The 14,127-nt window shown below is 42.1% G+C and overlaps 1 protein-coding gene across 1 annotated transcript in view; it reads right to left on the bottom strand.

The window, feature by feature from the left end:
* The window catches only part of grik4 (glutamate receptor, ionotropic, kainate 4), a 252,268-nt gene that overhangs the window by 18,065 nt on the left and 220,076 nt on the right, over positions 1-14,127 (bottom strand). The window contains exons 12-13 of the mRNA XM_030744322.1: positions 7,434-7,637; positions 2,343-2,456 (exon numbers count right to left, since the gene is read on the bottom strand). Coding sequence (XP_030600182.1) covers positions 2,343-2,456; positions 7,434-7,637 — 318 coding nt within the window. The remainder of the gene's footprint in view (positions 1-2,342; positions 2,457-7,433; positions 7,638-14,127) is intronic.

Below are 14,127 nucleotides of genomic sequence, written 5' to 3'. Positions count from 1 at the left end.
ATGAATGCAAAAGAGTGAAAGGTTTTTATGAGACGAAACTGACAGTAGCTTTAGGTAGTGTCTGGGTTCATACCCACAGTGATTCATATTGCACAGGCTTCACTTTGACTTGTGTATAAAGCAAATCAGTTTTATTTATAGGGCCTGAAGCCACATGCATGTCAAATACCCTATCATAAAAAATACATTATATGACTGCAAATAGCACCTAACTACAAATCCCCAACCAGGCACAAAGCATTCAGGCAAGACAGCTGAAAACAGTTAGACAGGTAGTGCTCTTCTTCTGCAGACAAGATGCAAGCTGTCTGGGAATTTTTTTTTTCTATAGTTTTATTTATTGCAAAGTCAGTGTCCCAGAAATGATATAACAGACAGTGGTCCCTTCAGAGAATAACGTCCTGTTTGTGTAGGATAGCACAAAGTCATCTGATAGGTGATTAAATGTTCTGATTTGCTGCAGTTTTCCACACACAACAGAAAACTTGCCTATGACAGTTCACATACTGGCTGGGGGGTGTTGGTGGTGTGTGTGGTGTGTGTGTGTTGTGTGGTGTGTGTGGGTGGTGTGTGTGTGTGTGTGTATGCACCTGTGTTTCAAACAGGAAATGCATGTTTGTAGCAGCTTTGTAACAGGATTATGCCTGAAGTCAAAACTATTGTCTTTCCTGATAAGAATGCAAATGCATGGTCTAAACTCAACAAAGATAAAATAAGTATGAATAATGAAAAGAGGAAAAACTCTGTGTGTGTGTGTGTGTGTGTGTGTGAGAGAGAGAGAGAGAGAGAGAGACATGCAATACTTGTGACAAAGAGGAGAAATGGAGATTAAATGGGTGATAGTGTGAGGATAATAATACCCAACAGGCAGCTGTATTTTATTGCATTCGCCATTCTTATTGATTGGACTGAAATTTTCATTTAAAGTTTTGAAATAAGCAGCATGCCCCTTGTAGAAATCACTGTGCCTCAGATCAATAGTCAGTGGATTAGAACTAAACAAGTGCAGTCACAGAAATTCAAATATCGAATTTTAGAGCAGGCTGAGGGACCACTCTGAATCAGATCTAAGAAAATGCCAAGGGGCAATGGGAAAGTAAAGAGAGCGTGAGGAAATGAGGGACAGAGAAAGAGACAAAGAGAGATGATACCTGCACTTATGCTTGTCTTCTTTCCCTCTTAACTTTTTACCTTTCTCTACCTCCTCAAACACTTCACACATCTTATCTTAATATAAACTGCTTTACTCAGGAATTTTGGCATCAACTGGGTCAAGTCTGTGCTAATTCAACTATTTGGCTCTGTGTGCCAGCCCTGTGGGACATCAGCTCCATGTCATCTCCTCAGGCTGCCACCCGCCTGCCTGCTTCCCAATTCAGAGGTCATATGCTGCCCAGCAGCCCATTTAACGCTGCACCTGCTGCGAACATCGATTGATTCTCCCCAACTGTTGCCACTCAATTGAGTGCCTCACTGCCTCAGCTATGGGTACAGTGCACATACTATGGGAAGGTGACACGGAGGGAGGTTTACAAGTACTGGAGACAGGAGCAAGATGGAATGGGAATGTGAGTAAAATGCCCCTCTGGGATACTACACTAATGTTAGTCTGCACATGTGCTAGAACATTCAGCACGGACTGTGGTCAGTGCCATAGTGGCCCTCACAAGTGTCACCTTGGGTTTTGGGGGAGGACTGATGATTAATGGGCCACTGACTCCGCAAATACTGGCTCATTTCCACAGCACTGCTGTTGTTTCGCTGTTTCTTGCTTGGACTTGCTCTCTGCAGAGAATGGAGGGCATTGCTTGTGAGAATAAGGTGGCTAAACCCACCCTCAGAGAGCAAGAAGAAAACAACTGTGAAAGTGTTACATTTATCATGCAGTTCACACCATAAAACAAGCCATCTGGTGGTGGCAGAATGGGTGGGGGGTGGGGGCACAGCAACAGAAGGAGGAAATGGGTGGACAAAGGAAAAATGAAAAGAAATTGACACTGTTAATACAACTTCAAGGAGAGGAGAAGGATGAGAAAGCAAGATAAGTAATGTTGGAGGACAGGGATAAAGCAGGAAGGGGATCCATGAAAATACGCAGATGAAAGGGAAAACGAGTAGCTGAGAGGTAAAGAGGCAATAAGGTGCAAAAGGGGTGAAGTTGTGGAGGAATTTAAACAGCCTAAGAGAGAGAAAGAGACTCTACAGTCCAGAAGGCAGAATGGTTCTTTTCCAGGCATTAGACATGCCTGACAGCCTGCTGTGGTATATCCGCGAGCTGTACGAGAGGCAGTTCAATCAGTTATAATTGGTGTGTGCGGGGGGACTTAGGAGAGGTAACTCACCAGGTGGACGCGGTACATGATGCTGATACCAAGGGTCATGAAAGGCTTGGAGAAGTCAATCACCTTTTCACGCTCTGCTGTGATGGTCAGGCCTGCCACTGCCAGGTCTGCTTTCTGAAACAGGGTAAGGAGTATTACTCCATGAAAACACAGACTCACACAGAAGACAGCTCTGAGGCATGACATAGTGTTTATGACATAACCAATAATTTGAGCCCTTGGAAAAAAAAAGAAGAGAAAATGATGATGACATAAGAAGTGGACTACTCGTTTGCTAATTCCCTAATAATGCCATTTTCTATCCTCTAGGCTTTTTGTCCACCAATAGGGCTATCTGTGATGGGGATAATCCGGCACTGGCATTGTGTGGTGTGTGTGTGTGTTGTGTGTGTGGGGCACGAGAGAGCTCAGGGTAACCAAGCTCTCTGGCCAAGGGAGCACTGTCAAGACAAATCACTTGACAAAGCAAAGGCTAGTAAAACACACAGACACATACACACACACATACACGTAGAAATGGTCAATGTAGCTGAATGCTGAATGGCTCTCTACTAATAATACAGGCCAGCAAAGTGCAACTGCAAGGGATTTTTCATCTCCCTGAGGAGCAAAGAGTGAAAGCAGCAATGCATTCCTCTTTGTCTGCTGCAGGAGGACTAAGAGGATTGGGGACATAGAGAGGAATGGGAGAATGAGAGTGAGGAGAGGGGAGCTCTGCTGCAGCACTGCAGACTCTAGTCAATTCCACAACATACTGTCTATGTAAAGGAATAAGGAGGGTATCTGACATACATAATATGGATATATTCAAGCTACATCACCCATTTTGATGTCATGTTTTTCTATAATCATTCTGACCTTCAGAACAGGCCTAAAATGCTCCATCTAGAAACCCCAGTCCTGCTCTGTCTGCGCTTCAATTAGTGCACTGCACTTCAAATTTGCATCTCTTTAACCTCGCTCTAGCCTTCACTACTCACTGAGGCCCAATGTCTCCTGCTGCCCTACTCTCAGCCTGCAGGTGCTGACCCTAGATGAGCTTCTGTCCCCAGCCTCCTGTCTTATTTCTGACCGCTGTTTGAAAATGTGCTTGCCTGCTCCCAGCGCTGGAAGGAAGCGAAATGCAGAAAATGACCATCAAGGCAATTTTAACAAAGAAAGAAAAAAAGAAAGAAAGAGATCCTTTGTAAAATGAACACACAGTTGTAACAGCCAGTGAAATATTTATGTGGTGACAGAATATTAATATTGATTGCTGGATTCCTCTGCCTCCCTGCTGTTATGCCTTCTAGTATTATATAAAAGACACAGTGTTATGTTGGCTGTTCAATATTGCATCATACCTGTTTCCACTTGCATTCAATCAGATCATGCCAACCCAGTAAAAAGGACTGAAGCAAAACTGAATGCGAAAGATGAATTAAACATTACCCTTGAGGATGTAGCATTTGACTTTAAGAATTTGGTCTTTGGAGATGCTGGTTGGCTCTGTTCTCTAATCGCAGCACTGTGGATTAGGTAACCAGAACATACTGTACTTAGACTTGTGTCTGGGTTCCTCTTGGCCTGACTCATTGCTAGCTTAGGCTGTCTGACACCCGTCAGACTAATCATCCTCATCCTCAGTGAAATCTTGCTCAGTCTGAAAGGTACTGGCAGGGAGACAGGTATCTGTTGTCCATAATATCCTCAGGCTGTCTTCCTTTGCTCCTACCAAGTGTATAACACCCCCCTCTCCTTCCATTTGTTTTTAACTTGTCCTTTTGACGTATAGTCAAGTCCTTTTATACTGCTCAAAAAATTTAAGGGGATACTTTTAATCAGAGTATTGCAGTCCAGTTAAACTTCTGGGTTATTGATCTGCCAAGTTAAATAGCAGAGGGGGTTGTTAAGAACAAGACATTTTTTTCCCTCCTCATCTTTTCTGACTGTTTTTTTCACTAGTTTTACAGTTGGCTAGGGTCATTGTCACTACTGGTAGTATGCGGCGATACCTGGACCCTACAGATGATGCACAGGTAGTCCAACTCCTCCTGGATCGCATATCAATATGTATCATTGCCAGAAGGTTTTCTGTGTCTCCCAGCACAGTCTCAAGAGCATGGAGGAGATTCAAGCAGACAACCAGTTACTCTAGGAGAGCTGGGCAGGGCCGTAGGAGGTTCTTAATCCATCAGCAGAACCGGTATCTGCTCCTTTGTGCAAGGAGCAACAGGATGAGCACTGCTAGAGCCCTACAGAATGACCTCCAGCAGGCTACTGGTGTGAATGTCTCTGACCAAACAATCAGAAACAGACTTCATGAGGGTGTCCTGAGGGCCCTGTGCTCACTGCCTGGAAGAGTGGAGCCCGATTGACATTTGCCATAGAATACTAGAATTAGCAGGTCCTCCCCTGGCACCCTGTGATTTTCACACATGTGGCAGATGTGAAAGGGTCTGGAGAAGACGTGGAGAACGTTATGCTGCCTGTAACATTGTTCAGCATGACTGGTTTGGTGGTGGGTCAGTGATGGTCACACAGACCTCTACAGGCTAGGCAACAGCAACCTGACTGCCATTAGGTATCAGGATGAAATCCTTGGACACATTGTCAGAACCTACGCTGGGGCAGTGGGTTTCTCCTGGTGCATGACAATGACTGGACTCATGTTGTAAGAGCATGCAGGCAGTCCCTGGAGGATGAAGGAATTGATAGCATTGCCCACCCCGCAAGCTCGCCTGACCAAAATCCAATAGAACCCCTCTGGGACATTACGTTTTGGTTCATCCGATACCTCAGACTGTCCAGGAGCTCAGTGATGCCCTGGTCCAGATCTGGTAGGAGATCCCCCAGAAAACCATCTGTCGTCTCATTAGGAGCATGCCCCAATGTTGTCCGGCATGCATGCAAGCATGCGGGGTGATACAAACTACTGAGTACCATTTTGAGTTCCTGCAATGAAATTTCAGCAAAATGGGCTAGCCTGCCACTGTCAAGATCAGCTGTGTGGCAGGCAGGAGATGAAACCACAATGCAGGTCTCGCACAGGATTAAGCTTAACTTCAAGTTTATTACAGAATGTACTGGATTTACAGAACTGGACGGGGCCCACAGCACAAACTAGGAACACTACTTTATCAGAGATACAGAAAGGTGGGAGAGCACATAGCTGGCAGGTCAATGACCCAGGGACCATGAGAGCTACATCATTTTCACTTTGATTTTTAGGGTGTTTTTGAATTCAGCCCTCTGTAGGTGGATAATTTTCATTTCTATCGATCAATGTCGCATCCTTTCATTCTTAACACATTTCTCGTCCATATCAGTATAGATATCCATGAATAATATTTTTCCCATTGAAATCTGATGTGTTTTCAAAGTGTTCCTTTATTTTTTTTGAGCAGTATATTTTCCCACAATCTTCTTACTCTGCCATCTTTCCTATTCTTTTCTATGCCTTTAACCAAACTTGCTGAAGCCTTTCTGTCTACTGTGTAACCTCCCTCCAGATGTCTCGTTTACCATGAAAAATCCCTCTCAACCATACCACTCCACAGCTCGACTACATCAGTGGCTGTTTTGAAGGGCAACCTTCCAGAGGCAAGTTATACAGGGGCAAAGGGGGAGATGGGCTGTGACAATAACAAGAGCAGGCACTGTATGCTTTACATACTTAATAGCTTTGCCCTCCATTAGCCCACAGAATTAAGACAGATCACCTCTCAGGATTGACTTAACACTTGTCTGTTTCACTCCTTTTTTCCTTTTCTTCATCCACCCTCTTCATTTTTTAATGCCTCTTTCACTTCTTTTCCCTCCCCCTCGCATCCCTTATATAACCTTATCTGCCTGTTAACAGCTGCATACAGCAAAGACTGTAAGACCTCACTCAGAGATTTAACCGCACCAACGCTGATCCAGGAGGAAAGTCTGTTAAGGTCAATTCAGACAAAAGGAGCTGAGAGGAAACAAGTCACCAACAAGCTGCGACTGCTTTGAAAAATATAATACTTAAGCTGAAAAGGCCAGTTGCTGAATGAAAAAAAGAGTATGATATGAAGGAAATCTGCTAGCTGTAAACTATATGAAAGTTGAGCAATACACTTTAGGTTTGTTTTTTGTACGCTTTTCCCTTCAGAACAAGACAGTGGTGTCCATACATCTACAGTGAATATCTTGTTTTTCACAGGACTCTATGCAGTCATCTGGAAAAAACAAAGCACATTTCATGATTCATTAGTAGCAATAACTAACTTGAAGTAATGGTTTTCTGACTTTGGAGGAATTTGGCCTGCTTTTCTTTACAATGTTGCTTCTGTTCATTGAGGTTTGCATTCATTTATGCACAGTTCTCTTAAGGTCCCACCACAGCATTTCAGTACAGACTTTGACTGGGCATTTTGGGCTGACATTTTCACCTTGGTATCATCTGTCCAAAGGACTTGTGGCTTGTTCAGAAGCAACTTTGGAAAGTGAAGTCATACCATCATTTTCTTTTTGGAGAGAAGAGCCTTTCTCCTGGAAACCCTTCCAAACAAGTCGTGCTTCAGTCTTTTTGTAATTGTGCTTTCATGAACTTTAACATGTAACATGCTAACTGAGGCCTGTAGAATCTGAGATGTAGCTCTTTTATTTTTTTTGGGGAATTTCTCTGAGCACAGTCTGACCCTCAGGTGAATTTGCTGGGATGTCTGCTCCTGGGAAGAGTGGCTACTGCCTTGAATGTTTTGCACTTGTGAATCATCTTTCACACTGCAGAATGTTGGACAGCAGCAATTGCTTCTTTTATTGATGTCTTCCTCCTTGGCATTGTGTTAACACACACCTGAGTGCTCTAGACCAGCAACCTGCCAAACCTCTGCTTTTACAGAGTTGCTCACACTAGGTGATGATCCATTAATCAAATGCATTTGATTAGCAGCACCTGACTGCTACTTTCCCTCTTAATTCTTATGGAAGCAGTAAAGGCATGCTCAGTTTTTCACAGGACTGCACAGACACCTGTGCAAACTTTCTGTTTCTCACGACTGCACATACGAGGTAGCAAATATGATAATTTATGGGGGTAGGGCATTATTATAGTCTCTGCATATGCAAATATTTACATACTCTTGAGATTAATTCGCCAACCATGCCAGTCCATGTTCCATTAGCTCCAGGAACTCCATAGACTCCATCTCCCACCAGCCGGATGCGATACTTAAATTTGAGAATATCTGCCAGCTCCTTCAGCATGTCCACACAGAAGCCTTCATAGCGGTCATTTCCTTCAAGTTCTTGGTGGTTTTGCCGCAGCATCACATAGGGATTCTCCTGAAAACACACAAATGGTTTGCACTGCATTACATCTCAGATTGACTTATAAATGGCAGCAATACAGAACATACTCGTTGGAATGTAAAGTGTTTATTGCGGCCATTGGTTCAATTTCAGCACTTCTTAACATCTATCTCTTAAAAGCATATGTAAGGGCATTACTAAATCACTGACCCTATCTAAAGATTTTGCAGTGAGCAAGAATGGTGGAAACATCCCATATGTCCTTTAGAGGTCATAGTTCACATGAGGTTTTACCGCCTTCAGTGAAAGCTGTGATTTGTGGCTCCAAAGCAGAGCCAGGCACTGAAATCAGGAACAAGGCAGGAGCGTGCTAATCTGTTGTATTAAACAAAAACTGGATAAGAAACAAAAGCAGTTTTCCGCTGATATCACACTCATACACATACACCAAACACACACCCATTTACAACCTGTCCTTTAGAGAACCAACTCTCTGTTCGGCTGTCTGTTTATTTATGTCTTGTTTTGTCATTTAGTTGATGCTTTAGGAAGATTTAAAGAGCCCCGCAGTGATGTATTTTGGAGCCAACCTTATTGTGCTATTTTTCAAATAATGCAACTGTCAAACTGGCGTGCTCAGGCTCCACTACATCACAAAAAAGACAGCGTTATGTACTTTTCCATCTCGCTATCCCTGCACTCAGCCCGTGAATCCAGATAAACTAACTTACTTTGGCAACTTGGCATCAGATAACAATGATTAAAGGTGTCTAAACATTTTCTATTGCTCACACTAAAACTAAAATCTTTTTTACAACAAGAACATGATTATTGTTGGGGACAGATATTTTATTGAGTGTTTTTAACAATGACGAAGACACGCCAGGTTTCTGTTTGCTATGACTGCAGCTTGTTGACTTGCGTTAAAATAAAGGCATTCAGTGGGATGTGTGTTTTTCGCCACAGCCATGTGAGACTGTGAGACTACTGTGGCAGGTTTCAGGAGGGCAAAGCATAAACAGTAATAAGTTGTGCTGTATTTTGAGAGCTGGGATGAAAGTGAAATTGTTTTGTCACTGCCGCAGCTGGAAACACTTTGTAGGGTAGCTGGTTGACTACTGACGAATTTGTGCTGGTACTGGAAGCACTTGAGAACTCAGTGCGCATCGGGTGGCACAACAGTTATTACTAAGACTTTCTATGTTGCCATAGCAACTGTTTGGCTCCACCTGTAAGGAGGGTTGAGGGCACCATATTAATACTGTTGATTGAACAGCTTTGCCTCTTTCTTGGGGGAGTCGGACAGTAGAACCAGCACTGCACATCCTGCACTGCTGTGATAAGAGTGACAACAAAATGACTACTGATCAGCTGTCTGTGTCTGCAGCGCTCTTCTCCAAGGATCTGCATATGGATTCATTTTATCTAACCAGCCTCACAGTTTGATTAAACAGACATGCTGTTCACTGACAGCAGCCTCCAGTGTTTTATAGAAGTAAAACAGAAGGAAGTTGACAAAGACAGCATTACAATGTGCAGTAATGTGGGTGCAAGCGGGTTGCTATCTGTTAATTTGTGATTCCTTATGGCGAACAAATCTTGAAATCAGTTGATTGTAGTAAAAATTGTGTAGTCTGTAGCCAAAGCTCCAAAGCTTATTGAAATAATACTAAAATTGTACAATTTTACTGAGGCAATCCAGTCCACATGTCAAAGTCTCAGGCACTGAGTCCTAAATTGCTGCAAATGCACATACAGTATCTGAGTGTGGGTGTGTGTATGTGTGTGTGAAATTGATAAAGCTTTTTACGCATAAAACAAACGTGTGTGTGAATCAGAGATCTTGCAGTTTAGAATTTTCTTATTAGACCTCAGTCACACCTAGAGACTGGTCGGTGCCCCCCCCCCCATCGCAACCACCGGTTACTAGGGAAAAATGTGTATTGCCCAACCAGTTGGCAAGTGTTTAGTGGAGGTTGCTGGCAATTGCTGTGGTTGATAAAGCCAGTCAAGCAGGATTAGAGTCTGGTTAGTGAGCCAGCTTGCATCCAAGACACTTACTAGTCTGCAAACACTCGCCAACGACTTTCTGACTCACAGTGTGACACAAACCTGAAACTGAGACTGTTCACCTTCAAAGTACAGTTTTGAAACATTTTGGTTGCAGTGGTAAATCACAACCTTTACTTTGAATGTGAATTGTTGCCATTTCACTGCTTGGCAAGTAGTTGGGGGGGGGGGGGGTCTGCAGCTTCCACACAAGCTGCAAGCGACCGTGGCAATCTGCTAAAGGTTGACTGAATTTAATCACAAAGTCTTTGTTTGAGCTATATTTGATAAAACCTACAGCTACCAGCTCGTTTAGGAAGTTATTTAATTTCCCTTTTAATTATACTATGTATTTGTAACCCTTATTTCCAAACTTTTTCTTCTTTTGAAAGTACTTGATATTGGTGAGGATAGACAGTAGAGCTGTACATCATACCGTTTGTGATAAGCTGTGTAAGTTTATGTGATAGAAAAGTGTCATATCGTGGTAAAAATGATATAACAACACCATGTGTTTACATCCACTAGCGCACAAGACAAGCCCCGACATGTCTGAGAGCAAGAACAGCCTCCAATTGTGATTTAGTACCTAAGAAGTACCTAAAAACTATTTATACAACATCCAAACTAAATTACTTTGCAAAGAAAATGGTTCCCACTAAAGGCGAGAAACAAACTTGTTTCACCGCTTTAGGCAAAAGCACACTGTCGAGTACAACGAGGCTATGACAGTGCACGAGGCGGCGATATTAGCAGCTGGTGATATGTGACCCAGAAGTAAACAAATGACTCAATGAGCAACACTTGAGCACTTGCTTTTCACACTTCATATGACAGGGAGGCCAAACGGTGGATGGAAATTACTGATGCGGCTACATATTGTTTGGCCAAGGAAATGATGCCAGTCCAAATGTTGGAAAAGGAGCGACTTAAATAACTGGTTAAAAAGCTCGGCCCAAGATGCAACATCCCAGGTGGAAAATATTTTTCAATTTCAACTTTATTATGTAATAATGCAGGCTCCTGAAGAGTTACAAGGTTAAGTTATTTATAATTTTTTCTTTCTTTTTTGTCTTTTACTCAAAATCCTCATTGAAAACTCTACCTAGGCTACATTTTTGCTTAGATTTCACTTTATGCTATGTGTCACTGTTCATATTGCTATGTAACTACTACTGCACTATAACTGCTGCTGCTGTTGGCACCTCATGGCAATAAATAAATAATACACTTCATTTTGTTTGACTAATAAATGCTGCTGCCTACAAGTTGCAATCACTGATAAAATGTTCATTATTTTTTCCTCATCATAAATACCATTTTCACAAATTTCCTTAAGCTCACCCCTAACAGACAGTCTGGTAAAATTTAGCTTAGACTAAAACACTTTTGGTTTGATTGTTTTCATTTGTAGCGACTTCACACCTAGTTATAACTGAATAGCAAAGGAACAGTAATGTGAAAGGATGAATGCATTGGTTGCTGCTATAACACTTAATTAGGCAAAAACTAATTCACTTTCCAGCTTCCTGTTGATTTATGTGCTTTACCATATTTGTTATATATGGCTAGTGTCATTAGAAAGCCTAGTCCCTTAGAGTAAAGCTAGAAAATATTGCCTTGTTCCTCTCCATCCCGCAGTGTTGACCTGGTTAAGTACACACTAATAAAATCAGACCTGGAAACATCAATCACTTGAGTAAAAACCCCACAGCAATCAATAACACAGCAGGCTGCCTGACTGTTATCTAGCCAACATGTTTCTTTGCTTTTATGCCTCTGCTTTTTTTCTTCGTTATTTTTGCTTGGTTTCAATTTATTGCTCTTTTTTCGAGCGTCCAGTTTTTCTATAAAAATGTCTGATCGAAACACTATAACAATCAGAGCTTAGCTGCAGAAATGGAAACACAACCGCTCTTAAAAGTTCTTACTTGTACAAAAAAAAAACTGCACAGACACTGAAAAAAAAAACTGTGAAAGGACCACTTCCAATAGAAGTTGTCAAGTTGAAAACAAAATAATATATATATATATATATATAAAAAACCCTATATAAAAGTATGAAAGGCCTATACAGAACTATGAAAGTCCTGTCTTCCATGAAGGTAAAATAACAAGGAAATTCTATCTGCCTTCTTTTGCACACCACAGCAAAACAGCAATAAAGAGATGAGTTTGAAGCTATAAAGAAATGCAGACTTTTAAAGCAGCCTCTTATTCCCAGGCCATGAGGAGTCTGGTTGCAGACTGATAATGTCGGTGGAAGAAGCACACTTTTACATATGCACAGGCAAGTACACGCACACACACACACGCACACGGACTACCAGGTGCACTGGTGGGTGTTGTTCACATTCAGCTTCAGACACCACAATAGAGTTTCCTTTTAAAACCTCAGCGTGTTCAAGATGCCTTCAGACAACCCTCCTCGCTTTCCTCCACTCTTTTCTTATCCTTCAAAACTTGCTCTCCAGAGCACAGCAAACTGGCAGCTGAGATAATTCTCTCACGGGGCTGTGAAGTCCCTTTAGAAGAGGAGCCGCAGACGCCCTGACAATATTGGTTAAAAATACTAGGCCATTATAAAACAGGCCAGGTCATGTTAATTTTTCATAAAGCCACTGCAACAAAACAGTTTTGCACTTTACAATAACTACAAATACGACCGAGTTGGAAACAGAAGGAACGAGTGCACATAAACTTTGAGAAATGGGGTCAGATCTCGTGTCTCTGTGTGCAAATTCATGTGCACATGCCTCAGTGCCTCTGAGCCTGTGTGCCAGTAAATCTGCCTCTGCGTCTGCTTTTATCAGTCGGCGCTATGTGCACTATGTTGAATTTTTACCAATACGTATGTGAGTGGATATGAAAGCACTCAGCGACACAAGGGTAGAAAACTGAAAGAATGGCCGAGGGTGCTGTAGACAAAAAAAGGCAGAAAATGACTCTTCCTGGAGGAGCATGTTTCAGGCATTAAGAATAAAAAAGGGCCTGAGCTGGCATGAAAATATTGAGAAATTGATTTCCTAAAGCTGGCATTAAAGATTTGATCTTAAACGAGGAATAAGGTGGATTTTCTGAAGTCTGTGAGAGCATTAGGAGTATTTTGTTTAATTAAATAAATAATTTATTAACACCAAAGGCTATTTAATTATTTCCTAGTGGTATAACAACCACCTGTATTAAACCAAGCAAAATAAACCCCCAACCCCCCCCAAGAAAAATCAGAAAATCTTTTGTAGAAATGTGTGCCAGAAGCGGTGAGTTTTTGCAGACTTGAGTGCGAGTATCTGCCCATTACAATCCTGCAGCTGCATTAAAAAAAGAAAAAAAAAAAAGGAAAAGCCAGATGTTGAAATCATATTTCAAGCCATTATTGCTGATTTGCAGAATTGGTTACCTGTTTGTTTTATAACTGCATACTCATGTTTGTGCGCTTGGAGTGGAACAAGGTAAAAAAAAAAATATTTTTTTCGCTGTGTGTGACTGTAAATCATTGGGGACTGAGTAAGTACTTGCGGGGGGGGGGGACCTGCAAAGACAAACAAGCATAAGTTATGCTGCCGTGTTAGTCCCGCTCGCTGATGCTCTTGTTCTCTCTTCATGATCGCACTAGACTGTCGAGCACTAGGTTCGGGCGCTCGATGCTTGCTGATTCCAGTTTAACCTTGGGGTTATTTATTTGCTGAGAAGTTTCTTCAAAGCATAAAGGCATCCATCAGTCTGGCATTGAGACACTTGACAACTTATGCTGTAGCTCTAAAAACACAGAAGCTATACAATCACAATGTGTGTCAAGTGGGATCAGTAAGAAGTGATAATATAGAAAAAAACCCAGAATACTCTTTTTTTCTTTTTGTTTTTGTTTTTGGCTGGCTGATGTGCTACTGTATCTCAGGACAGAGCACAATACCACACATAGCTTAAACCAACGGAATTTTATCTCCAGGTAACAAAGAATTGGTTTTTCTATTACATCACATTGGCTACAGACGGTGTAAAGACATTTTCACTAAGACCTCAGCAGTGCCCGTAACAAACTCAATCAATAATTGCAAACACATGGCTTGTGGCCCTGCAGTAAATTGATAATCAATTCTGCGACTGTATTTTATTTTATTTATTTATTTCTGGAGCTGTTTGTGAAATTAAAGCGGGGAAGGTGACAGCTATGTGTAGGTGTAATGAAACTGCTCTGGAAAGTCCAAGCGAACATGTCAAAAGTTGCACCTGGACACAAGCGCAAGAGGAGAGCATCTGTAAAGCGTTTGTGCACCTGCACACAAACACACATTCTCCCGAGTTGCTGGTACAGGTAAGGAATTCTTATAGAGGCTTTCAGCTGTGGCGCGTCTGCCGCCCACAAGCGAGATAACAGCGACACAGCAATCACACCATGATGAATGAGCTGTGATAGGCACTGAAAATTGCTCCTTGGTGGCTTCCAAAGTTTGGTCCAGGGACTCTATATATC

Source organism: Archocentrus centrarchus, chromosome 13 (genome assembly GCF_007364275.1).
Source record: "Archocentrus centrarchus isolate MPI-CPG fArcCen1 chromosome 13, fArcCen1, whole genome shotgun sequence".
Classification (NCBI taxonomy): domain Eukaryota; kingdom Metazoa; phylum Chordata; class Actinopteri; order Cichliformes; family Cichlidae; genus Archocentrus; species Archocentrus centrarchus.
Note: the sequence above shows the minus strand (reverse complement) of the source record. Positions and strands in the feature narration are given on the sequence as shown.